General features: G+C 43.0%; 1 protein-coding gene and 1 long non-coding RNA gene across 4 annotated transcripts in view; one reads left to right on the forward strand and one right to left on the reverse strand.

Annotated features, from left to right (window-relative positions):
- Nucleotides 1-3,244, forward strand: part of GRIK2 (glutamate ionotropic receptor kainate type subunit 2) — a 203,657-nt gene extending 200,413 nt beyond the window's left edge. For all 3 annotated transcript variants that reach the window (XM_068160442.1, XM_068160444.1, XM_068160445.1), the window contains one exon: nt 1,760-3,244. In XM_068160442.1, coding sequence (XP_068016543.1) covers nt 1,760-1,924 — 165 coding nt within the window. In that variant the 3' untranslated portion in view covers nt 1,925-3,244. The remainder of the gene's footprint in view (nt 1-1,759) is intronic.
- A 12,668-nt stretch (nt 3,245-15,912) lies between these two features.
- On the reverse strand, nt 15,913-27,351 carry LOC137452181 (uncharacterized). Its single transcript, XR_010989995.1, has 3 exons — nt 27,279-27,351; nt 19,744-19,846; nt 15,913-16,049 (listed from the first exon to the last, which is right to left on the reverse strand). It is a non-coding gene; the product is annotated as an uncharacterized lncRNA (long non-coding RNA).
- Between the last annotated feature and the right edge of the window lie 601 nt (nt 27,352-27,952).

The raw sequence follows: 27,952 nt of genomic DNA on the forward strand, positions 1-27,952 counted from the left end.
TATTAAATTAAACCTATGAAGCTTAATATGGAAAATTGAGCTCAGAGTGCCTTCAGATCCAGAGGCTGGAAGCTGAATGCAGAGCTTGTTGAACATAGTTTCAGCTTAGGTTCCCAAAAGACTAGGTGTGATGGGGTGCTTAAAGATTTTCTGGATGGGATCTCCAAACTCCAGGTTAGTATGAAAAATGGAGGTGTAACCATTTACAAAAGGACAAAAAGCAGAGTTCTTGATTTGGGGAATGAATTAGACAATAAGGTATTGACCACTAATCACACAAACCCACCAATGATCAAGAGATATTGACAGCAATTCTGGGGGCTCTGCCTTTCCTTTTCCTCTTTCCCCTTTTAGCTTCCTTCTCCTTTTTTCCCCCCCCTTCTCCTTCCCCCCTTCTTTCTTGCTGCTTCTCCTTCCCTCCTTGTTCCCTCTCCTTTCCCCCTATCACTTTTTTTACTCTTTCCTGTGATCAAAGTGGTTAATTCACAGCTCCCAAATCTGAGCCTCCTCTTCCTTCCACACTCCAGCTCTCACACTGAGCAGAGGCTGATTGCTCAGCACATAGTTAGCAGAGGAGATTTTAGTCAGACTAAAAGGAAAAGGGAAATTTAATTTTACTTCAATTTTTTTTAATTTATTTTATTTTTTTCCCCACTGTAAAATGGGAGAAGGGCTTTGGGCACCTAGCTCTTGATGAGAACATGTTTAAGAAAGTGTTTGGGTTTTTTTCTGGGGATATACCCTTCCTAAAGCTCAACAAAATGAGACACTTTCACAACTCTGTATCCTGCACAAATGGCAATTGGTAGTAGAAGTGTTTAGATACAAGAAGGGATTAAAATTATTGGAGTAAAGATGAATTTTCAGTCATGGGTCTGCATTTTAGTGGCATTTAAACACAGTTTAGGCAAACTTCCTGTATGTGCTGAGGAGCAGCAATTGAAATCATACAGCAATGAAATTGTTATTCTGAAGTATGGAGGAGGAGATTGTGTTGAATACCCCATGCAAAGGTTACATTCAGGTAACATCTTCTAAAGCTACCTAATTTGAGCAGAACATCTGCTGGAAGTGTTTTTATGTATCATATCCAGCCCTAGTCGGTAGCTGCCAGACAAATAATCATAGAGTCAGGGTGATTTATTGTATTTTTATTTCACTGAGTCATCACAGCTCGAGAAGTCATTTTAATTATGTGATGCATATTTAAAAGGCAACAGTTTATTAGGAGCTCTAGGCTGAGGCAAAGCAAACGAGAAGAGGAGGCTCAGGGGAGACCTCATTGCTGTCTGCAGCTACCTGGAGGGAGGCTGTAGCCAGGAGGGGTTGGTCTCTTCTCCCAGGCAACCAGCACCAGAACAAGAGGACATAGACTCAAACTGCACCAAGGGAGGTTTAGGCTCGAGGTGAGGAGAAAGTTCTTCACAGAGAGAGCTGATAGCCACTGGAATGTGCTGCCCAGGGAGGTGGTGGAGTCCCCATCCCTGGAGGTGTCCAAGAGGGGATTGGGCATGGCACTTGGTGCCATGGTTTAGTAGTCATGAGGTGTTGGGTGACAGCTTGGACTTGATGATCTTTGAGGTCTCTTCCAACCTTATTGATTCTATGATTGATTCCAGGCCTGACAAGGCTGTGCCAACAGAGTGAATCTGCTTCAAGACATTGCAGCTAGACATTTCTTACCCATCTTTTGTTTCTTTCCTTTTTGTTTTTTTTTTCCTTTCCTTTCCTTCCCTTTTTCCTCTATTTCCCTCTGTAGAGGTCCTTCTGTAGTGCCATGGTAGAGGAGTTAAGGATGTCTCTGAAGTGTCAGCGCCGATTAAAACACAAGCCCCAGGCCCCAGTTATCGTGAAGACAGAAGAGGTCATCAACATGCACACGTTTAACGACAGAAGGTTGCCAGGTAAAGAAACCATGGCATAGAGCTGGGACACCAAATACCCCAAGCACAAACTGTCGTCTTTTTGGGTTTTTTGGTTTGGTTCTCTTTTTTTTGTTTGTTTTGTTTTGTTTTATTTTTTCTTCTTCTTCTTCTTTTTTTTTGTTTTTTTCCAAACAACCTTGCGAGAATGTTTCCTGTGGAAATATGCAAACCTGTGCAAAATAACAAATGAGTTACCTCATGCCGCCGTGTCTATGAACTAGAGACTCCGTGATCTCAGCAGTTGCAATGGCCAGACTCGAATCACAAGCATCATGGATCAACCAAGTTCTGCGGGGTTACCACTGTCTGTCATGGGTTTCCAACCATTCTTGAATGAATGAATGAATGTTTTTGGGTTTTTCCCCCCTGCCCCCCGTCTCCCCCCACCTCCCCTCTGAGTTTTTGTGGCTGGTTGCAAATGCAGTTCTCAGTGAGAAGTGACAGGTTCCCGTTCAAGCTCAGCGGTCGCCAGGGGCTGGAGAAGAAACGTCCAAGGTGATACTTGGCGTGGAAGGAGTCTAGTAAGAGTAATCTCTCAGAACTCTGGTGGAAGGAGAAGCCATGTGTTCTGCTGAACTTCCCAGCACAGAAGGGTTGGGAACTGCTGTCAGACTGGAACTGTCACCTGGACAGGAGATCCCAGCTTCCTGGATGGCAGGAAGGTTCCAGTGAAGAAACGCCAATCCCCACGACTAGAAGGACGAAAAACCCGAGGATGCTCACCTGCTTTTTGGACTGTCTGTGTCACTGAACTTAGTAAATAATAATTTTTTTAAACAAATAAATAAATTAATAAATAAATCAGCTACCTAAATTCACCTGGGCTGGAACTTTGATCTGAAACAACAAAACCAAACCCAACAAAACAAAACTCCCTGATCTTGCCCCGAATTTTAGATGAATGAAAGTTTCCTTAGTCCAAAGGAATGTACCTTGAAAACCTTTAGATGTAAGCAATTACTTCTTTCAGTTTTCATTGTGAAAAGAGGGATTGGGGGTTGGGGTGGGGGTGGTGGGGAGCAGAGGATGTCGCACATAGAGGGCTTGCATTTTACCCTGAACGGGGTTTCAAACCCCTTTGTTCCTGCTGCTAATGGAACTCGATGGAGCCTGTGCAATTCTCACTAATCCTGGGAGCGGGATGGGGTCACCTAAACCAAGAAGTGAATGTGGAGACCTCGGAGGAGGACTGCATTTTCCAATACAGTCACAGCATTAAATCAACAAAATCCTTGAGCAGTTTTGGGCTTTAGTTTCTGGGGTTGTTTTTTTTTTTTCAGATTTGAGAAAAAATATTAAAAATGAGAAAAAAAAAAAAAGAAACAAAACACAAAAACAAACCAAACAACAAAAAAAAAGGTTCAGGTTTCTTTGTGGAAATGCAAGATTTCTATGAAAATAGTTTTTGTATGGAAATTTTTGTAATACTTTTTATTCAATGAGAATAAGAAACATGCCTTTCTGTCCCTGGGGGTGCGATGCCAAGCATGGATGGTAGTGCGTGTGCACCACCAACGTTTGGTGAAGACTTATTTTTATCAAGAAAAGAAAAGAAAGAAAAAAAAAAAAAGGAAGCTTAGAAGAGACATATTTTCAACTTTAGATAATAGAAAAAGAATTAAAAAAATGATAAAAAAAAAAATGAAAGAAGAAGAATACTGATGTAAGGTGCACTACCACCGCTGCTTACCATGCTACACCCTTGGGGTTTCCGCCAGGCTGCTGCCGTTCTGTCATGATCCATTGTGTGTAAGTGGTAAAAGACACAGACCTCTTGACCACCTGGTGATGCCAGTTCAAGTGCACTCAGTTTGCTGTTTGAATCCAATGCACAACGTTAAAAAAGGGGGGGGGGAAAGAAAATAAAAGGGGAAAAAAGATAAAAAAGGAAAGAAAGAGAGAAAGAAGGAAAGAAAGGAAAAGCATTAAAATTCTGTCAGTTTTAGTTGGTTTGGTTTTTTTGCTGTGTGATCTGAGCAATGTGTGTACGGTATTTTGTGTCAGTGCTGGTCCTTAGCCTTGGCTGAGTGCCCTGTCCTGCAGGCTCTAGCCACTGAACCTGTGGCCAGAGAGCTTGGTGGGGGTTCTGGGAGAAGCAAGTGCAGCACGTCGTGGGAAGGTTTTGCAGAATCTGTTTCTTGGCTGCTTCAAAGCTGATTTTATGTCCTACCTGTCATGAGCTCCTGGACATAACATTTGGAAACACTGCCCTAGAGGTGCCAAATCTTGCACCTCTATCTACTGTAAATGTATTTGTATCTCAACAAAAATGTTTAGGAGGGGCTGTGGAGGAATGGTTCTGTCAACCAGAAAAACCAAAGCTTATGGAGATGGTCTTGATGTGGAAAAGAATTCAGTTGACTCATTTCAAAAAACCAAACCCTTTTGCATTGTCTGAGCTAATCCATCCTTGGTGAGCAAGGAGATGGTTTGTTTGCTGGAGCTTCATTTAGTCTTATGATCATCTTCCTGGCACGGGAGTATGTAATTCAAACTGCAGCAATTCTGTCATCAATTCCGGGGGGCGAAGGGGGAGGTTTGTGTCTACTACCCAGTTCTCATCAATCCTCATAGGACCTGAGCTGGCCATTTCCATTGTAAACAGGGACTGAGAAAACAAATTCTCTGATGTACCTGAGAGTTTCATCCCCATTGATGTGGTAACCAAGAGCAGGTTATCTTTGGCTGGAGTGTGAACAAGAGCAAAAACCCCTTCAGCAAAGAGTCTGAAAATGAGTATCCTTACACAACACATATTTAAGTTAATCCTGGAGAGTACAAAGGGGAAGAAAGCAACTGTCATGCAAGATGATGAAAACTCCTCATTATGATGGTTTGGAATGGAAAAAGAAACAACCAAACAAAAAAGATTTGGCTATTGCATTTGATTGATGATTTACAATAAAATTTGTAAAATCATGTAATAAAATTCTGTATTATATTCAAAGAAACCTTTCTTTTCTCCATTAAGGGTGTTGAAATGAGCACTGTTCCATCCTCACCTTGATGCACACAACTAATTCTTGTTAAGGGCCTGGAAAATAAATCTTCTGGAGAGCGACTGAAGGAGCTGGGGCTGTTTAGGTTGAAGAGGAGGCTGAGGGGAGACCTCATCAGTCAGTACAACCACCTGGAAGGACGTTGCAGAGAGGCTGCTGCTGGTCTCTTCTCACAGGTGTTGGTTGTCTGCTCTCTGGGTGTGTTCAAAGTCAGACTGGGTGAGGCCCTGAGCAGCTGAGTCTGGTTAAGAGGTGATAGAGACACCACACGAGCACATGTCTGTGCTTGAAGGGAACTGGAAAATGGTGCTGGGTTGTGCCAGCTCCAGTGCAATGCAGAGCCTGGCCCTGGCATCCCAAGTTGGGCTTTGACTTGGGTGCTGGCCAGCCCTCCTGTGCACAGCTGCTTTGGGAAGGGGAAACCTACCACAGGCTTGATTTTCAGGCAGAAAAAGGCACTGAAAGCATCACCACTTGGAAGCAGAATTTCCCTGCTCTGGACCATCTAAAACATAATGCTGTGCTAAAAAGCAGCCATCAGCTATGAGTGCTTTGTTTCCTGTCTTGAGGAGTGGAACGTGGATATCTGTAAGTACAAACAATGAAGGTTCTTGAGGAAAAGAAAGCAGAAAGTCCTTTACAGTGCCCAAAACTGTGTGTTGCTAAATTACTTGGAGGCACAGTTTTTCAGGTCAGGTTTTATTTGGTATTGTTGTCATTTTATCTCTCCTTTTCCCTGGTACTTATTCTTCTGCCTTTATCACTGTAAGAGGGAACGGAAATGCAGCAATAGGGTTGTTTTTTTTCCCCCTCCAGTACAGAGCAGGTGCTTCATTCAAAGCTTCACTGTTTTGCCTCCTAGTATTTGCCTAGCTTGAAGAATACTTCTGTGTGTTGATATGGAGGAGATCTCTTCATCAAAACACATATGTTTTAATTTGAGGTCACTTCCAACCTGGCAGTCAATGATTCTGTTGTTACATATCTATGACCTATATTATATAGTTATGTATCTATGAAACATGTATATATAAATACATTTTTCAGCAAGAAAGACAAATCTGAGCATTGTTTCTGCAAAAAGGAGGCAAACCAGCGAGGCTTCTGCAGCAGAAACATGAAGTGAAAATCATTTTGCAGTTGGCCTCGTGTGATGGGGGGAGTGTTACTCTGTAGTTTGGTTCTTCTGTGCACAGAAGAAATAATTAATCTACTGAGAGTCAGGTGTGAATTCTGGTGTTAAGTGGCTCTGTTCAGTGACATGAGGAAATCTCTCTGAATCACAGAATCAGCCTAACCAATTCTGCTTGCACTGCGGCTGTGTCAGACCCTGACCAAAGCTGTGTTCGCTCCACTCGGAGCTGCCTGATGTTATGACCAAGCATGAAGTTTTCCATTACAAAACTCCTGATGCTGATGCAGCTTACACCAAAGTCTGCTTTAATCCCTTATGGTCTCAAGGCTCCTGTTTCATAAATCAAGCTTTGTACTAAACACAGGTTTTCTGTAATCAAGATTCAAGGACATGATCTCTTTTAATCGAAGAGTTACTGAGCATCCCCAGCTCCCAAAAGGATATCAGCTGCTTTTCAGCCCTGCTGTAGGTATTCTGGAGTAGAAAAGAGAGTCCTATTGCTCCTTCTTCACATAGGTCTAGATAGAGCAGTCTACAAAACCTCTGCATTTGGGAAATGGGCTGCAGGTGGCTGCAAGGGCAAGAGGCATCTCTGCTACAGAAGCACCACAGCCTCTGCCCAGCAGCAGGTTTGGAAGGGAAGGACCTGAAGGTGTATTTGATTCTTCAGATTGTTTCTTATTACTTCCTCAGTTAGGGAACCTACAGGAACTCCACCTTGGAATAGAAACAGAGTGGAAGGCCGAGGTTAATGAGGTTACACACATCACCTACAGAGTTGATGCACAGAGAAGATTGATTAGCCTTGGGTTGCTCCCTACCTGTTTGTCTTCTTTCCCTCTTTCATTTTTCTTCTTCTTCTTTTTTCCTCTCCTGTTTTTCTTTCTTCTTTTTTTTTTTTCCCCTTTTTCTCTTTTACCTTTTTTCTTTTTTTCCCTTCCCTTTCCCAATTAATTTTTTCTTCAGACCACTCTGATTCTGCATGTTGCTGCTGTCTGTTTGCTAGCTGCACTGTGTCATTTGCAGCTTTCCCTCTTTAGCCTGAGCTGCTTGTTCTTGCTTTCCTGTGAAGAACATTACATTCAGGGAATGTTTATTTGGTGCCATGAAAAGAGATTCCCAGAGCTGCTGGGCAGGGAGGGAGTTAGAAAATGAGAGTGAAAAGAGGAATCATTGTGTCATAATCTGGTTTTGCCTTCATTTGGTTAGCTCAGTTCTGTGTAAGTATTGTCTGGGGAAGGCACTAAGTGAGAGAAGATGCCAAGGGGGTTCCTGCAGGAGGGGTTATTATGTGATCAAAGGCCCATTAGCAAGCAGAACTGGCTTGGTGCTATTTTCATGCTTGCTCTCTAAACTCTGCCTGTTTTAGTGGCAGGGCACTCAAAGCACTGAGCTGCATCTGGTGTTTTTCAGAGGAGTCTGACTCACCTACCTGCTAAAATATGCAGCCTTCTATTTTCACTCAGCTCAGCAAGGTAAGACTAGCTATAAGCCCTTCTCAGAAGAGCTTCAGCTGCTGAGTCCAGGGTCCTCCTGGAACTTTCCTGAGGAACTTTCCACATGTGAACTGAAGATCCTGGTGTTGGATCCAGGATGGCAACACAGGGAGTTCTGGTTTAGCTTGGATCAGAGTAGATAACACTGCTCTTTGAGAGCAAATTACCAGAGGAAAGCAAGCTGAAAGTATTTAAAACCTGACTGGGATGCTTTGGACAACACTTACAAGTCTGTTCTTGACCCTCATGCCTCAAATGTAAACCAGCAAAAATATCAGGAGGAGTCTTTTCCATGGGCTAAGGGGAAGTAGCCATTCCATAAGTTGAGGGAGAATAGTTTTGGGATCTTAGGAAGGAGTTCTTCGGTATAAGGGTGGTAAGACTCTGGAACAGGCTGCCCAGGGAGTCTGTGGAGGCTTCCTTCCTGGGGGCACTCAGTGCCAGGCTGGATGTGGCCTTGAGCAGCCGACTCTGGTTGAGAGCTGTCCCTGCCCATGGCAGGGAGGTTGGAGGAGATGATCTCTGAGGTCCCTTCCAACCTGGGCCATTCTGTGATACTCAGCTCTGCTTTTAACCTTCTGTTTTAACTGTAGACAGCCCTGGGGACGAACCCTAAGACTTTTTCTTTTGGCCTTTAATGCCATAATCTGCAAATTGTCATGAGGACAGCATTTTGCATGTGTTTACTGCTGGCATTTTGAAAGCACAAATCATTGGTGGCTGACCTTGTCCTTGGCACTCTGAGTGTTCTGAAGTATTTCAGGTATATTCCTTTAAAACAGGAGGGAGGGGAATCCCTGTCATGGGCTGAGAAACTGATTTCACAGCGTCTGATAGAAGAGACGGGAGCTGTGGAACTGAATCAACCTGCAGGCAGTTTAACAGGGAGAGCAGAGGAGATATGAGCTTGGTGAGTGCTTGAGATTATTAGAGCTTGAAAATAAAATATCCTTTAGACAATGGAAAGCCTGTCAACACTCCAGTAAATGCAAACTCTGCTGGGGAAGGTGTAAATTGAAAAGGAAATTGGCAACAACGATTTCCAGAGTTTTGCCATTCGTTATTTATGTTGTTTACAGAACCTGGATCCCTTCTAGATCTTTTAGAGGACATCTAACAGACATGGCATTTTCCTCACTGCATCCTCCCTCCCCTTTTGCTTGCCTGCCATGGTCACTGGAGCCTTAGGAAAGGGAGATGTGACAGAACTGGTCTCAGTTCCAGGGTGGGACTCCAGAGTATCTCAAAGTATCGTTGGAAGAATAATGAAAAAGTCAGAGCAAGACAGCAGTTTGCTAAAAGGATTTATTTACCTTTGTGTGCAGCACAGGAACTCAAGTGTGTTTAGACCCTAGGTATTTGCAGGAGCCATTTTCTAATTATTCCATTTACATTCAATTATACCTTCCGTGGACTTCGGTGAAACAATTACCATAACCCAGAGAGCAGCTCCGCAGAAGGCACGTTATTATCACTCCCTGTTAACAGAGGCAAGCTGAGAGGATTGTGATAAAAATTACAGCAACCTGCTCTTCTGACTCTGTTTGTGGAGCTCCTGCTTAAAGGCTCTCTCGTGTGAAGGTTATTTGCTAACAAAATTCCAGATCGTTGGGAAAGAAAGGGAGTAAATAGCACAGCTAATGGCTGAACTTGGGCTGTCTGATAAACATCAGCCACGTGGAAGACAGATGGAGAGAGTTGGGAGAAGTAAAGGCTCTGAGAAGACCTCATTGTGGCCTTCCGGTATCCAAAGGGGGCTGCAAGAAAGCTGGGGAGGGACTTTTGAGGGTGCCAGGGAGTGATAGAACTGGGGGGAATGGAACAAAAAATGGAATTTGTTAGATTCAGATTGGATGCTAGGAAGAAGTGCCTCGCCATGAGGGTGGTAAGACACTGGCACAGGTTGCCCAGGGAGGTGGTGGAAGCCTCATCCCTGGAGGATTTTAGGGCCAGGCTGTGGCTGTAAGCAGCTGCTCTAGTGTGAGCTGTCCCTGCCCATGGCAGGGGGGTTGCAACTGGATGATCCTTGAGGCCCCTTCCAACCCTGAAAATCCTGTGATTCTATGAATTAGCTGGATGGTGCCATGAGGCAGTCTTGTGAAGAGGTCTTTCCTTGATGCCATGAACCACTCAGTGATTGCATGACTTGCACACCCCCAGTGGGACAAGAAACTGTAACCCTTCAGCCTGGTTGATGATGGGTTTAAAGCTGCAGCGTGTCAAACAAGAAATAGCAAAGCTGTGACATACAATGGGAAATCCTCTTTTTTCCAATCTCCCTTCACTGTGAAATAAAGAAAAGGTGTGGAAATGAAGCAGACAGGCTAAATAGCATGGAACAGAATGAGTGTGGCAGTCTGGGCTGTTCTAAGATACACCCTCTGCAAGGAGGAGTCCTAAGTGCTGATGTTTGCAGACTGCTGGCAGTGACTGTACCATAAACCTTTATATTTAATTGCTTCTGTTAATATTTGAACGTTTGAAGTGTTGCAAGAAGCGGTGAAAACAGTGTTTTATCTCTAGGAAAGAGTTAATGAAAAGATTTGGTCACTGGAAGCTGAATGTTTTCTCTCTCAGGATCCAGCATTTGGTCCCATGACCCAGCTGGGAGCTCTGTGTTTTACTTCAGTGCTTGTAACACTCCATGAGGCAGAAGGAGGAGGTAAACATTTTGTATTTTAACTCTTGCTGCAGCAGGAGCAAGGCACACAAATACCTCTGTCTGTTGCTTGGCTAGCTGCTGCAGAAAGATGGTTCCTCTAAGCACTGAAATCCAGCTGCTTCCAGCCAGGGCACATGAAACAACAAATTCTTAGGGAACTTCTTTTTGTTTTTAATAAGCTTTTTTCTTCCTCTTCTGAAACATAAACCAGAGTGAAAGGTGGACTCTTAATATAACTTTCTTCCATAATGACTATGCTTGTGTGGCTAATCATGCTGCCCTGCAGTAAAAATCACTGGCAGTGGACACAGACCTTCCTACCTTGTTTCAGTTAGTGATCACATGAACTGTTCCCCCATGAAACATCTCCCCCCCCCCAAGCCAACTCCTGAAGTGTTGGCTAGCAAAAGGAGGGCTCTGTTTCCACAAGAACTCCAACTCTGTTTTCTGGCCCAGAAATAACTAAGGTAATCCTGTTATGCTGAAATACTGCCTGGGGCTGTAGCTGCTCTGGGTGCTTTCTGGTGATGGAGGTGAGAGAATCTCCATCTGCGCTCAGTCTGTGACCTCCATTCTCAGCTGTGACCGCCCCCCCCCAGTTAGAGGAGAGGCAGCAGGGAGGTGTAGCAGGAGAGGAAGAAAAGGAATGTCTAACTGCAAAAGTTTCCTTTTATCTCTCTCTCTCTATATATATATATTTATATTTTTTATAAAGCTGCTTAAAATAACTGCAGGCATTGTCCAGTTCATGTGTTTGCACCTGTGCCTTGAGGTGATGGGTACAGAATGAAAACAACCACGTTCCTTTGAGAACACTGGGTGAGGTTGCTCAGTCTGGAGAAGAAAAGGTTCCAGGGAGGCCTTATAGCAGCCTTCTGGTACACCAAAGGGAGCCTACAAAAAAGCTGCAGAGGAGGGGGTTGGTCTCTTCTCCCTGGTAACTAACAACAGGATGAGAAGAAATGAGCTCAAGTTGTGTCAAGTGATGTTTGTGTTGGATATTAGGAGAAACTTCTTCACTGCAAGAGTGATCAGGCATTGGAACAGGCTGCCCAGGGAGGTGGTGGAGTTGCCATGTCTGGAGGTGTTCAAGAAATGTGTAGACGTGGCACTTGGGGCCATGGTTTAGTGGGCATGGTGGCATTGGGTTGACCATTTGGCTTGACCTTAGAGGTCTTTTCCAGCGTTAATGATCCTATGATTCTATTCCATGAGTTTTTGCAAGAGCTTGCAGTGATAGGACAAGGAGTAATGGCTTTAAACTGAAAGAAAGTAAATTCACATTAGATGTAAGGAAGAAATTCTTCACTGTGAGTGAGGGTGGTGAGGCTCTGAACCAGGTTGCCTAGAGAGGCTGTGGATGTCCCATCCCTCCGAGTGTTGAAGGCCAGTTTGGGTGGGGCTTTGAGCAACCTGCTTTAAAACTGGAGTGATACAGAAGACACATTTATTCTTTTCCACTCTTTTTAGTTTTGACATTTTGCACTGTTGTGGGAAATGCTCCTTATGCATAAACCAAAGAACAGCTCTGAAAGTAGTAGAATCTGTCGAGTAGAAGAAACAGAGCCTCTTGAAGCCTGCTGAAAAGTGACTGCCTTGTCCCTGTTCCTTTCTTCCTGTTTTCATGGAAAACAGCTGAAAGCTGTGAAAAATTTGATTCAGGTGAAACCACATAAAAAGCCTGATTGTAGAAGTAACTTGTTGCTGAGCTTGCACTTCCAGCCTCCAGCCCCAAACAGGGACATCAATAATTTATTACACCACTTCTGAGCAAGGGTTTTTTCCACTTGGGAAGGCAGACAAGCAGCTGTCTCTGCTACTGATGTCTCTGCTTCATCTAGGCTGCAGATGTTTTTATCCAAGACAGTTGGCTCAGCCACCTCTTCAGGTGAGTGCATCTGTTCCACAACCCACTGAGGAGCAAAAGGCAAACAGGAAAGTTATCTTTCTATAAACCCTGATTTGTCTCTGGCAGAGAGGATGGGAGTTAGCAGTTGATGTGCGTGCGACATGATGGACTTTGTCATTAAGGAAGATACAAGTCCGGGGAATGGACCTGATGTGTTCTGGTGTTGCTGACAGTAAATCTGAAGTTGAAAAACAAGATTCCTATTCTTTGCCTCAGGCTCAGCATACATCATGAAGATGGTGCACCAAGAATTTCTTTTTTATTGCAAAACAGTTTCAGCTTCTTTTTGTTTTCCTCTCCTGATCCTTAAAGCAAGGAACTGGTAGGCACAATAATCTGTTTTTGTAGCTGAATAACCTTCATTTCTATCAAAAGAGGCCTTTGGGCATTAAAAACCAGAAACTAATATTACTAAGTCCCCACAAATGACTGATCCAGCAGCTGAGTTGTTATCTCAAACTTAACATTCAGGAGCTAGAGCCAGAGAGCCACGGCAAGTTGACTTTGTGCTGTCAGCTTACCCTTTCTCTGTATACCACAATAACAACAAATTCCAATTCCCCAGCTTTTATTAAAGAGCTTTCAGGCAATTTTCTGCAACAGGTCCTCAATAATCCCATGACATGGTCCTTCAGGAGCAATGAAAACGCCAGGATGGAAAACCTGCAGATTAGCTAACAAAACACCACCGACAGTTGTGCTGAGACCTCATCTGTAACACCTGGGGACAAAATGTGAGGTCAGACGTGCAGAGTTCAGAGATTTATACATTTACTTGAGTCATTCCATTACTAAGATTAATAGGGATGGACAGTCTAGGAGTACTTTAGGCTCTGGGATTGTACAGGTGGAGCTATGGAAAAGTCATTTGCTCACAGCCTCCTGTTGCCTTAATGTCCCTGACAGCTTAGAGGAGAGATGGCTGCCTGACACCGTTTAGTAACTGCTGCTTTAAATGGCTGCAGTTGAATGTAAAATTAAGAGGAGGGCTGGATTTGAACCCTGCCTTCTGCAAAGTTTTTGGCTGTAATGCTCTTAAACAGAAATGTTTGCTGCTTTTCAAACGAAGGTGATTTGCTCCTTTCAAAAGGCATTCATGGAAGTACCTCAATGCAGACCTTTGCTAATTGAGCATAAATGGTGATTGCAGAGAAGGGGAAAAAAAATGTATTAGCAGGTGGAAACTGTTGAAAATGTTGACAATTATTGAAAATATGGGAAAAAAATAGTTTTGAAAAAAAACAAACCCACCAACATATTCTTTGCTAAGTTTCAAAGGTTCAAAGCTTTTCTTTCCCCCCCCTCTTGGAGCAGCATTGAGGTATCTCTCTCATGGTGAGGCTGAAAACTCCTTCCTTACATTTTAACTGGGTTGATCAAATATAGGCTTCCTATCCCACAGGGAAGCTTCACAGTGAACACAAACTATTCCATTTCCAAATGGCAGAGCCCTCACTTTGTAATGAGTCAAACCTTAAGGACCAGCCTTCATTACCTCTGCTACATCCATTACTTCGGCTCCCTATCCAGATCCCTTCTTCATAGGGTAAATAGAGAGCTGGAATAATTGGTTACATTCCTTGTCTCTTTTTTTAATAGGTGAGACACTTCAAAATGAAATTAACAACGAGCCTGTATTTGTTGTCCCTTTGCCAGGGGCTTATCTCTCAGCAGTGAGGGATTTTCTTCTATTCCATAAGAATATTACAGAGTTCTGAATGCAGATTAGGAAGGGAAGCATTGAGCTATGAAAGAATCTCCTTTATAAATTAAAATCCATGAAGTTTTACTCAGCTTTTTGTTCAGTGAGCAGAGGTCTTGATGAGCAGAAATAATCTATATTCTGGTATCTCTCAGAGTTCTTTCTGCACGTTAAACCCACGACCTTAGTTTACCCTTTCTATGCAGCTGGGTGCAGATCAGTGCAGGGCTGGAGCTCCCCTGGATTTCCCTAAACCTGTTAGCTGCATGATGGGGAGGTCCAAAACTCTTACTGATAGGAAAGTAAGAGAAAGGAAAGTAGAAGTAGAAGGAAGGCATTTTTGTCTCCTCCTGGCAACGTGTCAATCATTTCAAGTGTACATGTGAATAAAAATCTTCTCCACAGAAGAAAGTGATAGATTTTATCTGCCCTGGAGTTTAATCATGATCAGACAGAACACGATGAGAATGCCAGGGTTCAATCTTTAGCACTTGCATGGAGCAGCAGAATGGTTTTGTGTTTTCAGTTCAGAGGCTAATCCAGTTTTTATTTCCCGTAGTTACTTGATCTCACCTCATTTCCTATATAGGATTTTCTCTTTGGAGGTTTGTTTGTCCAGGAGAGCTGATAAATGCACAAGTAAACAAACCAGAGTACTTTCCTGCACTAAAACAGAAAATATATATATATAAGCCAGAGAGATAAGCTGGCAGAAAAGCACTTATGAAGTCTGTACCTTCCCCACTTCTTTTCAGTAATCTTAAGATTCTATCCAGGACAGTGAGGAAAAATAGAATGGTGGGGTTTAAATAAATAAATAAGTCAAAGAAAATCAATTTTCTTAAAGCAGAATAAAACCTCTTCAAATATTCTGGCCAAGTAAACTCCTAGAGATAAGATATGAAGAGCCTTATCAACTTACTGAGTTGAAACGTATTAATAAATGATGTATAGACTTCTAAAGCTAAAGTTGATTAAGGCCATTTCATCCATTAAATAATTTTCTCATATTAATAGGATTCTTTTTTTTTTCATAAATGAGTAGTTAAATTATGTGCTTTTGTCATTATTGGTAATTATAGCACTGAGGAGTTATTCATTTAACAATATTGAGATAAAACTCTTCATTAGTTCACACAAAGTTAGCAGCCAATAATGTCTTCCATGCAGCAGTCCACGGTTTTCACCCTTTGCAGCCCCTCAGGGAGTTGTACAGAAGGAGAAGGTCTCCTCTCAGCCTTCTCTTCTCCAGCCCAAACAACCCCAGCTCCCTCAGCTGCTCCTTACAAGACCTGTTCTCCAGACCCTTCCCCTGCCTCATTGCCCAACATGATGTATGGCATCATCATCAGGCTGTGAGAGCTGGGGCTGCTCAGCCTGGAGAAGAGAAGGCTCCAGGGACACCTTGCAGCTACTATTCAATATCTGAAGGGGATCTACAAGAAAGCTGGGGAGCAACTTTTCACAAAGGCTTGGGGTGATAGGAAGAGAGGGAACGGATTGAAGCTGGAGGAGGGCAGATTTAGACGAGATTAGGAAGAAATTCTTTACAGTGAGGGTGGTGAGACCCTGGAACAGGTTGCCCAGGGAGGCTGTGGCTGCCTCCTCCTGGAGGAGTTCAAAGCCAGACTGCAAGTGCCCTTGAGCAACCTGGGCTAGTCAAACCCCTCATGGCAGAGGGGCTGGAACTAGATGATCTTTAAGGTCCCTTCCAGGCCAAACCACTCTATGATCATATGAATGTAAGGGACAGTCATGCACCCCTCCACATCCCCAGGAGGGTGTCAGAGGGTTCAGAAGCCTGGGAAGGAATGTGTAGAACAGTAACTCTGCCTGCTCTATGACACACTTGCTCACTTAACTAAAAACTTGTGAATGTCTCTGATATATTGCTTGCTTGTTTCTTTCAATTCTTTGAATCATTCTTCTGTGACTTTGATGGATAAACCTTTTTCTCTTTTCTTTCCAGGAAACTTTTGCACTGAAGAGGAAAACCAGTCCAGCATGACAAAAAAGAAGGAAAGTGCAATGAAACTCATTCACAGGTCAGACATGCTGTAAGTGATTCTCATGCTGTTATAATGTGTGCCATATATCAGACACTGTACAACACAGAGGGACCTTTTACATCCACGCTGGGGCATCTCCATCTTGTACAATTTGCTTTTCAGTCTCTTTATAGTCCAGGCAGATATCCCTGGCTGTTCTGAATCGTGACTGCCTATAGAAAAATGAAAAAGAGAAAAAGAATTGATCCAACCATGTTACTGTGACTAATATCATTTATAATACTGGAGAATAGTGATGTGGACTGAAGGACTCCAATCTAACTGTCTAACTGATTAGGAACTAGAAAAGGCAAACAAGCGCTCTGTAGGTTTGTTTTTGTTCTGCTGACTCAGAAGGTTTTGGATGAGTCTAAGAGTAGCTATGAATCTGAAATACAGACTGAGAAAGAGAAATAATCCTGTTTCAATACTGCATCCTGTAAGCTCTTATGACCTCACAATAACACTCACCCTAAAGGTCTGTATGGGAAATTAACAGTTGTGTTGTCACTCTTTAATGTATCCCTCTGTGTTTCTGTGCTTGCATGTCTGTCTAAAACAGCTTTAAGTAGCCACTGTGTTAGCACAGGGGCATGGTTTATGCTTCTGCATTCAAAATGAATTTAACTGGCTCCCCCAAGTACTGAAACCCCAACCATCTCAAGTTTATGGTGTACATGAGAAGGTGATGAGCTGGCTCACATGAGTATCTTGGAGTTTCACCAGCTTCTTGGAATTTGCTCTGTGTCATATGAAACATTAAGAATGATGTTGACTTGAAAATAAGCTAAAGTGGGAATTTGAACTCACACCAGAGTTATTCCCTTGGATGTAATAGGCAGAAAGGATCATTATGAATACTTCTCTGATCTGTGCCTTCAGTTCCTACTCCACAACTAGTCAATAAATAGAAGTATATCTGTGACAAAAGGCTTTGGTCCTCGGTCCAGCTTGCTGGTCCCACCCTTTGCAGAGCCTACATTCAGAACTAAGGAATATGCTGTCATCACAGCTACAGCTAACCCAAACATATGTTGTGAGTGCACACAGACAAGATGCATGCCAAATCCAAGCAAGGAGACATCTAATACAGTGGAACTCTTTGTGCTCTTCAATCTGGGCTTCCTGCTCCATCTTCAATCCATCCCTCCAACTGACGCTGCCACCTCTCAGCAAGAGGGAAGGAAGGATGGCAGCTGTCATCAGATTTGTGGTTTGAAATCATTTTTCCAGATGGTGCACAGTGAGTTGAACAAAAATTCTTGCAGTACAGCTGAATGGGGGAACCATGCAGACATGCTGAGGTGGCTCCAAAGGAGCGAGTTTCAGAAGTAGTACAGTCAGAGTGATAATCAGGATAAATGAGCTGCATATGAGTTTGGCTACTCCTCCTTCTAAGGCTGATTATGTCACAGCCTTACAGCTCAGGACAAAGAACACCCCAGAGAAGGAAGAAAAATTACAGCAAGTCAGGAGATACAAAAGAATATTGAAGATTCCTTTGATACTTTTGAACCTTAATCCATGATTGTTATGATTTTTTTATGACTCTGTGCTTTTAAGGTGTGCTCTCTGCTTGGCTGGCTTGTTTGGTTGGTTTCTCTTCTTGTTTAGCTCTGAAAAGACCGTTTTAGAATTGCAGAAGCCTGCAGTAGCAAAATGAACTCCAATGTTTTCTCTGGATAATCAGGATTTATCAGTTATTTCTCTTCTACTAACATTTCCAGCATGATAGAGAAATTAATTCTGTCACACATTACCAAGTCCATGGTGAGAGTTAATTGTTGCCCCCCCTTCCCCCCAACCAAAAAAATCACAACTGAAATTGTAGGTAACTGATGAAGAAGGCAAATAGATATAAATCCTTATTGATAAGACTTAGGGAATCCACTTCTTTGTCCTTGGAACTACATTTGTGCTAAAACCTTTCTAATCTCTGCCTGCTAAAACTGTGTTTAACCTTCTCCATTTGCTTAGCTTTGCCTATTTTCAGCTATTTTTCTCCCCTAAACCAGGTTTATGGGTTCTATTCACATAGTTTCAACTACTTTTTCCCCTCCTTTTCCCTGTGACCCTTCAGCTCCCAGCTCTTGCTGCAGATAACCTGGGTCTGACTGGGTGGCTGCTTCAATAATGCATCTCTCCCATTCCCCTTCGAAGTTTCAAGCCTTACGTGGGAATTTTCTGCTGAATTTTGATCCTGGGCTCAAATGTGTAATCCCAGCACTTTATTGCTAGCATTTCAGCACTTCCTGTCAGAATAAATACATCTAATGGGGCAAGCCATGGAGAAAATAACTTCTAGCATTTTTATTTTCATTTTTTTTCCCCCTTTCACTATTGAGAGAGGCATAAATCATTGCAGTGCTCAGCCCCAAGCAGAGAGGGTAGCTGCCTTTAAAAATAGCTGCTTCAAAGAAGTTCAGAGCACATTTGCATAAAGCAGTTGTCAGATTGTTTCTGTTTAGTTCAAGGAGATGAAAATGAGATATAAAATGCCATGTGGGGAATTTGTTCACGCAGTGTCCACAGGGATGAGCAGCTGCCTGACTTAGATTCTACACAGAGCGGTTCAAAGGACAAATTTCCAAATCTTTCCCCTCCCAGTAGGGTTAAGTACAAAGGCACATCTCAGCAGAGCAGAAATTGCTTTTGTTTGCTTAAATTCTGCTAATAAAACTCCTCCAGAAGGAGTGCGTATTTAGTGTGATTAGATAGTTGGCTCCTGTGGTGGTGGATGGAGCATGCAGCGGAGGGAAAGGCTGTGCTGCACAGGGCTGAATTAGAGGCTTATGCCAGAGATACATCCAGTGTAACTCACTGAAAATTGAAATAACCCTTTCCTCTCCTGTTTTTCAAGCTCATCACAACCTGAAAAAGGCTGGGGTGGCCTACCCTCACTGTTGTGACTGTCCTCCCTGTAGTGTGCACAGATCTGAGGATGGTGAGCAGAGAGGATGGGCTAAGGGAACTGGGATTGTTCAGCCTGGAGAAGAGAAGACTCCAGGGGGACCTTAGAGCTGCCTTCCAGTACCTGAAGGTAGGCTGGAAAGGGACTTCTTACAAGAGTGTCCACTGATAGAACAAGGGGAAATGGATTTAAATTGAAGGAGAATAGGTTTAAATTGCATCTTACAAAGAAATTCTTCACTTTGAGGGTGCCAAGAATGGATTGTCCAGAGAAATTGTGGATGCCTCATCCCTTCAAGGCCAGGTTGGATGGGGCCTTGAGTAGCCTGGTCTAGTTGAGAGGTGTCCTTGCCTATGGCAGGGAGATTGGATTAGATGATCTCTAAGGTCTCTTCCAGCCTAAGCCATTCTATGATATTGAACTGAAAGAAGACAGAAAATAGAGGCTGAGAACTCACAGACCTCTTTATGGGATAAAAAAAATCCTGTTTGTCTGTTGTCAATCAGATGTAAAGCTTGAAGTTGCTAAATCATTAACCTTCCCAGGGATTTTGCTGCTCTACCTCTTCTGCATTGGATCTCACTACCTGGAGATCTCACACACAGGTAACTGACTCGAGGCACAGTTCATATACTCTGTAGCAAAGCAGAGAAGGCTTTTGAACTTCTGTGCTTTGGCCTTGCATGAAAGTCAGGGCAGTATGACAGACACTAAGAGACCTGGGAACTGTTTTTCTGGGGGGAAAAAAAATTGGAAGGTGGCCCTCAGTAAATGCAGAAGGCAAAGCAGGCAGAAGAGTTTGAGAGCTAGACAAGAATGGCAAATGTAGGATGAAAGGTAAAATGCAAATTCAGAAGAAGGCACAAGGCAAAGAAAGGATTCACATCAGTCTTAGTCTGAGGATCAACCAATGATCACCAAAGTTCAAACAACCAAACTCAAGTGTGTTTACTCACCAGCCAAAATTAGACTGTAACTGTAACCCAGGGCAACATTACAGTTCTGTGCAAGCCTGCCAACATCCAGTTGAATCTTCACTTTGCAGCTGTCTGTGGTGCCCTACAGGGATAAATGAAGGCTGGTGTGTTAAATTGGAAGTGCATAAAGCTGCAGAGTTTAAAACAAAATTAACAGACACAAAGACTCTTCCAGGGGAGCGCAGGATGATTTCGCTTCCTCTCACTTTAAACGTTTCCAACACAGTTGTCTGCCATGCCAGTGGAGGAGAAGGCAGCATTTCTACGGTGTTCACCTGGAAGGTTTTAAATGTTTACTCTAGGATAACCTTAATCACAGCTTGAAATTGGTACTTCCTCTCCTGCCCCCACAGAAGTAGCTGAAGATTTCTCGTTTGTGGCAATTGGAGGCTGATGCTGAGGAAATTTTCCACAGATTGAGTGGAAAGTGGTAGAATAATGTAAATAAATTACCATTAGATGCAGAAGAAGAGAAATAAATGATAAGGTCTAACTAAGGTCCCATTGGTCTGATAATTAACATAAGGTTAGTTGTATAAACTAACTCTCTTTTCCAGCTCTTCTCTCTAGCAGATTCTAGCTGGTTGCCTCTGCCAACCTTGGCTGAGTTTCTTTGTTGTGGCTAAGTACTAACAAACTACTCCCTGCTTTTCTCCTCTTTTCTCTTGTCCCTTTGACAGGGGATAAGGGAACAGAGAGGGGGAAGCTATTGGTAACCCCTTGGTTTTGTCCAGGGGGGGTTCTTGTGTTGTCTGTAAATGGTAAATTCATGTAGATGTTGTATACTTTGCACCTATTCACTGCATTTCATATTCTTAGACCGTAGCTTTGCTTGTAAAGATAGCTCCATTTGCTTCCATCTGAGCTGGTCTGGCAATTTTGTTCTGGGGGTAATTTCAACCCACCACAGTCTTGTAGAAAGTCAGATGGATTTGACCTGCAGTTTTCAAACTGAGAATGGATTTCATCCTGAAAAGCTAATGTACTGCAAAAAAAAGTGCATGCTCACTTTGGGCAACTGCCAGAGAGCCTTCTCAGTGTTCTCTTATTTGCAATTCACTTTATTTTTTGGTCTGATATATAATATTTGAATGTGTAGGTGGACAGGGAGAGTCTCTAAACCATAACGTTGTTATTTTCTATCCTATGAATCTCTGGAGAAAACCCCCCCCCAGGGCACTGGATATGTTCTTTGGAACCTGAGTTTCAATCCTGGTGCTTAAGGGAAGTTTACTTTTACATGTGTGCAAACACAAATACAAACCCCATCATGAAGTGATTACAAAAGGCAATTTGTAAATGCATTTTATGGCTGTGAAATCATCCTAAACTGAATCTGTCACTATGCTAATGTTCCAACCACCAAGCACCGAGCTTTAATTTATTTCCCTGTGAAATTAGTGAGGAGTGATGTTCATTTGACAGGAGTGGATATTGATTGGGGACATTTGTTGGCTCACCAGGGATTTTCAGTGTTTGCTGAGTCTTTGGCATCATCTTCTCTGGGCAAGACAGAGAACTTTGACAGTTTCATTTAAATAAAATATTGAAGGGGGAGCTGGAGCTAGAGAGGGACCCTTGTGTAGGCTTAGAAAGCATCTTAACCCCATGTTCAAGGAAGTGTGGAACTGGCTGCCAAGAACCAGAGGAGTTATAGACTGAGGAGGAGGAACCTGGGGTTGTGTTTTGTTTTGTTTGTTTGGGTTTTGCTTCATTTTGTTTTACTTTAGTTTATTTACATTTTATGGAACAGGAAACCATTAGCTTTTTTTTGTCCTTAGAGTAGCTATGTCTAAAGAGAATGAGAGAATGACTGCAGCTTCAGATTTGCTTTTGCCACATAACTTCTCTAGCCTGATGCACTCTACTTTTGAACAGGAGGTTCCTAGAGGAGGGTCCTAGAGGAGTAACCACGGCTGCCCATGCAATTACTGAGGTCAGCAGTGATCCTCTGGTGGCAAAGATTGTTCTCAGGGAGTGCTCCAGGCGAGGTGCTGTGCCAGAGATGGCTGTGGGACACAAATCTCTCACCATGACGGCTTAGGAAGCAACTGTGAAAATCCAATCACAGCACCTTGTGTCTGAAAAGTAATGCTCAAGCAGACAGGTAGTAGAAAGATTAGGGAATTATTTTGTCCCTCTTGGTGAAGAAAATAGAAGGTTGGCTTGTCCATAAAACAAAACAAAACAGTTTTCAAAGGCTGGAAATTAAAGCTGCTGATAATATGTGCCAGCAAGTGTGGCAGGTAATCACTGAAATAATTATCCATAGCTACAGAAGGTTCTTGATGACTACAGAGTTTACCCAGAGCATTCTGCTGCTCTGAAAATTCAACTTTTCAAAACTCTAGTCACTGGAGTGAAGCAAATTGCAAGAAACTTTGTGATCTCTAGCACTGGTGGAGTGATCTCTGAATATTGCTTGCCTTCTCCTTTTTCTCCTTCCTCCTTACATACCTCCAGGAATGGAGACTCCACCACTGTCTTGATCAGACCATTCCAATGTTTGAGAACCCTTTCAGTGAAGAAATATTTCCTAACATCCAGCTTAAACCTCCTCTGGCAGATGTGTTCCAGCCTGAAGAAGTTTGTTCTGATACCCAACCAAACCTTCCCCTGGTGCAACATTTGCTTATGTTTACAGAACTGAATCTTTAGAAGTTGTTAACTGCATGACAAAACAGCTGTCAAAGGAAGATTGGTTCAAAGATAGAATAACAGAATAGAATAAACCAGGTTGGAAGAGACCTTCAAGATCATCGTTTCCAACCTATCATCCAACATCACCTAATCAACTAAACCATGCAAAGATGTTTAGGAGCCTCTGGCAGACTGGCTTGGGTGCTGTTCTGGCTACCTGAGTGCTTCCCCCCACTCTGCAGTGAAGCCAAATTGTATTCCTCCTGTAATTTGGGGTAGAGGACTAACACTGTTTTAGTTGAGTTTTCTGTTGAGAGCAGCTGATGAAGGCAAAGGCTTTTAGACTGTAACAGAGCTGTGCTACGAGCTCTTCTCCCTTCTGCTTCCTTGTGCTTACAAATTCTGCTCTTAATGCCATTTATTTTCGCTAGTGTTGTCAGAAAAAGTTTCATTAATTTGCATCAACTGGAGCCTCCCCTTTGAGAATCCTCTTTGAAATTAATAGGATTTGATTGCTCACACTTCTACATGCAAGTTAATATGATCCAACAGGCATTGCTGCTGCACGTAAACAAACAGTGTGAAATTATAATTACAACTGGTAAGTAGAGCAAGAGAAGCAAATTTGTCTCATTTTCATGCAAGCTTTATGTCTATTTTTTCCCCCCCTTCTAATTTCATTTAAAGCACACATTTCTTTCTGCTTTGGCAGCGTTAGCAAGCATGAGAAAGCAGTGAATAATACTGAATATGAGTTGGAACAGATTCCATGCTCCATATATTCAATGTCCTATACATTCCTGTGCTGTAGAGACAATTCTAAGCATGTCCTAATAAAATTGGCTGTTACTTAACCTAGCTTGGTGCTTGGACCTAAGCTGGTTTACTGATACACAGCACCAGAGTATAGCAGCAGGGCAAAGTTTGGCAGTTTTTAACCTATAATTCTAAATCTTTCACTCAGTTACTTAGGTTTAAAAACAAATGGTTTTGATGACTGTGTTAGGTTTGGGGGTTACACTTAGGCTCCTCCTAGGGTGAGGCTAAACAGCATCAATGAAGAACCTATATTTGCTTCATTGTTGTTGCATGCCAGACAGAGCTATTCAGAAGACAAGAGACTGCATTTGAGGAATGAACATCCTCAGCTGAAGGATTTTGGCAGAGTGCAGTGAGGAAGGATCTTCTTCAGCTTAGGACAATGAGTTGAAAGAATAGTGGAGACTTGTGGTGGAGCTGGGGGGTGTCTGCTGAAATGAGATCCTAGCAGACACAGCTAGGAAATGATAGAAATAAAGGAACTTTTCCTGAGGTCCAAGAAGGACTTTGAAGAGTTTGTTTCAAGGCAGATAATCTGTGAAGTGTTAGCTGGTAGGGAGTTTGGGGGCAAAAATATACAAAGCAAAGACCTAGGAAGCAAGTGAGGTGCTACTCTTGTGCTCTGCTCCCAGTCAGTGGTTTCTGACCCTACTGCAGGGTTGGGGGTGTCTTGTTTCTTTGGCTTTCCTGGTGTCTGAAAGACTCATTTCTGAAATGCAAACATTTTTGAGACTTCAGGGTACTTAATTTATGGGAAGATCCCTTGGCAAGGCCCTTAATGTATGGAAAAAGACTGGCAGACCACCTAATTTATGGAAAGGTGCTGGCAGATCCATTTCAAAGGTTGGTTTGTCAGGGTCTTTGAGCCAATACATTCAGGCACAATCTGGGGATCTGCATCTCCTCCACAAATTAGATGAAGTTCAAGTTATTTCCTGAGCTCAGGCCTAACCATTCATCAAATTGCATCTGTAAAACTCTTCTACAAAACACCACTCACTGCTCTGTTCCTTAGCCCTGTTGAAAGCTATGCCAGATTGATATTAAACTAATTAAGGTTTTGAGGTTGAAGCATTATCTTGGTCTACAGACTGTTTCAATCACAGGAAGCAAACAGCTGTCCCAAAATAAATAGATCTTTACTTCCAGCCTGTTACGAAGTGGTGTCCAAAGAACTATTGTGCAACTCTTCTGCAGTGTTGTTTTTGAGGCAGTTTTTCACAGGAATGACATTCTAATGAAGTGATTTGTTCAGTGGTGATGGTTCAATCCATTCACAGAAGAAATAATTTGATTGAAGATGATCAAAGTGTCCCCCTAAACAGACTTTGATATATGGTGACTTTGAACGCTCATTCCCAGTAAAAGCTCGCTTCCAACCAAGAGCTCTTCACAGAGCACACTCCCTGGCTCCCAGTTCCTCACACCTCACACTACATCAGGTTGCTCAGAGCCCCACTGCAGGGGGGGCGTGGAACTGGATGATTCTTGAGGTCCCCTCCAACCCTGACAATTCTATGACTCTAATATAGTAGTTTTTCATCTCTCTTCAGATGTTGGTCAATTGACTGAAACAAAAGCCTTACACATACCATGGTGAGATATCTTTTTTGAGGAGCCAGATATAGCAAAGGAAGGGAAAGCTGATTTCTTGCTCACAAAAACCCAATAAGGTTTAAGTTGCTAACAGCTGCTTTAAAGAGAAGAAAAGAAAGGAACCAGGCTCTGAGAAAAAGGTAAAATCTACATCTTAGGGGTCAGAACTACATGAGATAAAAGAATACACTTAATATGTTCTGAAGAGTGTTATTTCCCTTCTGACTCTGGTGGAACTGTGGAAAGGAATTAATTTTGAAGTCAATTGCATCCAACATTAGTCAAATGATTTGTGGTGGGGTGTTTCCATCGATTGGGTAAACACAAACTGAATGTATGTGTAATTTAGTGCCTTTGCCCCCAGGGAAATCCCAGGGAAGAGCATTTGGTTCTCAAGCCTCTGTTCCTTTCGACAGCGCGCCCCAGCATGATTGTTATTCTAAACGTCCAGCCGCAGGATGGAGGAGAAGCAGAGCAAACAGAAGCAGCTTAAGAGAACGTGAGTGCCCAGGGCTGCTGATGTTCTCCTTGATTCTGTGACGACTTGCGCCTGAGCTTAACTTTGTGCTTTGCAAGCAGTCCTGGTGCATTTAGCTGAACTGTCCAGAGAGCACAAAGTTCAGTGGATGTGCAAAGTTTTGCAGAATAACGACTTTGCATTTTTCTCTTGTTGCCTAGTAAGTTTAGCAATTGGGCAGATGAAACACAAGAGATGTGTGTGGGCAGGAGCATTCATGACTGCTGAAGAAACAAACCCACCCCAAACCAGAAGATGCTCCCCATCAAAGAAGCTGACACTGTGCCTGGGACTCAGACCATCTTCAGGAGGGTGCATGCTTGTCAGAAAAGGAGTTCAGCTCCAAGGTGTTGTATCTATGGCATACCACAGAGGAAGTCCTTTCCACTTCAGTCTGTTTTCCTATCTCTGTGCTAGTGGGAAAGGTTTCCTGGGTAAACAGTGGGCAAGGGTGCTCCTCAGAGCAGGCTGCAGTGGTACTTATCCTCTTGTTGAGCCCTTCAGCACAATGTGCTCACCACACCACTTGCTGCTTTTTGCTAGGACTCTTTTCTCCTCTCTAAACAATTTTAGAGAGTTTATCTTCAGCCACAAGGCCAAGATTGCCCAAGCATATGTTTGAGAGGAAGGTGTTTTTTCCTGTCAGCCTCAGCTGTGATGGGATGATTGATGAATTGTACTCAGAAGAACATGACAGCCTTGTTTCACTGGGACAGCAGAACTGAGCTCATTTGAGTAAGTTTAAAATAAAACAAATAGTGAGAAAACAATACCCCCAAAGCTCCAGGGCAATAACCTTTTGTGTTCTTTGCCCTCTCCTTGTCAAGAAGAGACTCTGTTCTTTAATTTTATGTTTTTTAAATGTAATATTTTTTGGCACTTCACAGAGTACAGAATTTAAGGAGAACAGGTTTGCAGTAGTATGACAAGCATAACAGTGCCAGTTATCATCCCAGAACTGAGAGATGAGTGGCCATCTGGGAAAGAGGGCAAATTAAGGTCAGCACAAGAATAAGAGTAAAAGCTGAGAGGCACCTTTTAAAAAATTATTTCCCCCCTTCCCCACCCCATCCACAGCAGTTATGCTGCCCAGAGATTGATATGAAAGTGCAAGAAAACCCAACAAAACCCCCCACAAGTATTCCTTGCTCCAGCAATAATTCAGTCATAAGTTTCAGTAGGTCTGTCACATTACTTTTGTTCCAAGCACGTGGCTCTAGCAGAAGGAAAAGCTCCTCTCAAGCTATGCTCCTATTCCAGTTTCTCCATCAAGCACTGGAGGCTTTCCAGTTTGGATAATGAGCACTGTAGAGCTATTCCAGCTCCAGCAAGGAGCACTCTCACTCAGTCCACACTGATGTAGGCTTTATACTGGAACAGCAACTGGTGGGGTTTTGGGGTTTGTTTTATTTTCTTTCTGAATTAAAGCATTGAAGACAGCTAAGCAACCTATCCTGCTCCCACACTCCATCACTCTCAAAGTCATTTTTTCCTTAAGTGAAGCCTCCTGTGTTCTAGTTCGCAGCTGTTAACTATTACCCCATCATTGGCTACACCTGAAAAGAACCCAGACCCACCCTCATGACCTCACCCTTTTTTTGGGTGCTTAAAAGCACTCGTGAAATTCCTTCTCAGTTTGCTCTCTTCTAGGCTAAAGGACCCCAAGTCTCTCAGTCTCTTCTCAAAAAAGTGCTGCTCCAGTCCCTTCAGAGTCTTCACAGCCCTCTGTTGGACTCTCTCCAGTAGTTCCTTGTCCCTCTCGAACTGGAGAGCCCAGAATTGGACAAAACACTTCAGGTGTGGCCTCACCAGGGCAGAGTGGAAGGAGAACCTCTCTTGACCTGCTGTCCACATTCTTCCTACTGCACCCTGAGGTAAGTAATGCTGCTATGTTCTTTCTTCCCGAACGGGTCCACCCCAAACCAAACAGCAAACCCCCTACCTGTTTCTCAGATTTGCTGTAAGATATGGCTTGGAGTTGAGATAGGTCAAAGAATGCTGAAGTGATCTCAGGGCACACGGGAGCGGTGATCGCTCTGGAGTACCTGAACAAAGCCCTTTGCTGGGGCCCAAGTTCTGCTAAGGACTCGTAGCTTTGGGTCTGATGAGGCGTTCCGACACGCAGCTAATTTAGCTCCTATTCCTGCGCAGCGAATCCTTTCTCAGCTGGGCGCTTCCCGAGCTCGGCGAAAGGGGCGAAATAAATAAATAAATAAATGAAAGGTCTGCTGTGTATTTTCAGCGCAGGGTTTTCAAAGGCTTATCAGCCTGTCAAATCAACACGGATTTCCTCCAGGACAATGACAGGCGTCGCTCTCTCTCCCCACTGAAGGTTATTTTGTAAAGCTTTAGCTTTCAAATGAACTTCACTTTTTTTTTTACCTTTTTTGTTTTTGGTTTTTCTTGCCTGCCGACTCCCTGGAAAATAGATGGCTGTGAGATGTATTTATTGTTAGTGTGACAATGGGGAAAAAATCCCTTTTATTTATATATGTTTTTCATTTCCTACTCATTTGATGTTCAAATAACTGAATAATTACTGGGGGGAGGGGCGCGGGAAGGATGAGGTCAGACAAAATCAGCAGTGGGTTGCTAATTCTGGCCTGTATGGACAGT

This window comes from Melanerpes formicivorus, unplaced genomic scaffold (assembly GCF_026170545.1).
Source record: "Melanerpes formicivorus ecotype bairdi unplaced genomic scaffold, bMelFor1.0.p_v2 SCAF_50, whole genome shotgun sequence".
Taxonomy (NCBI): Eukaryota; Metazoa; Chordata; class Aves; order Piciformes; family Picidae; genus Melanerpes; species Melanerpes formicivorus.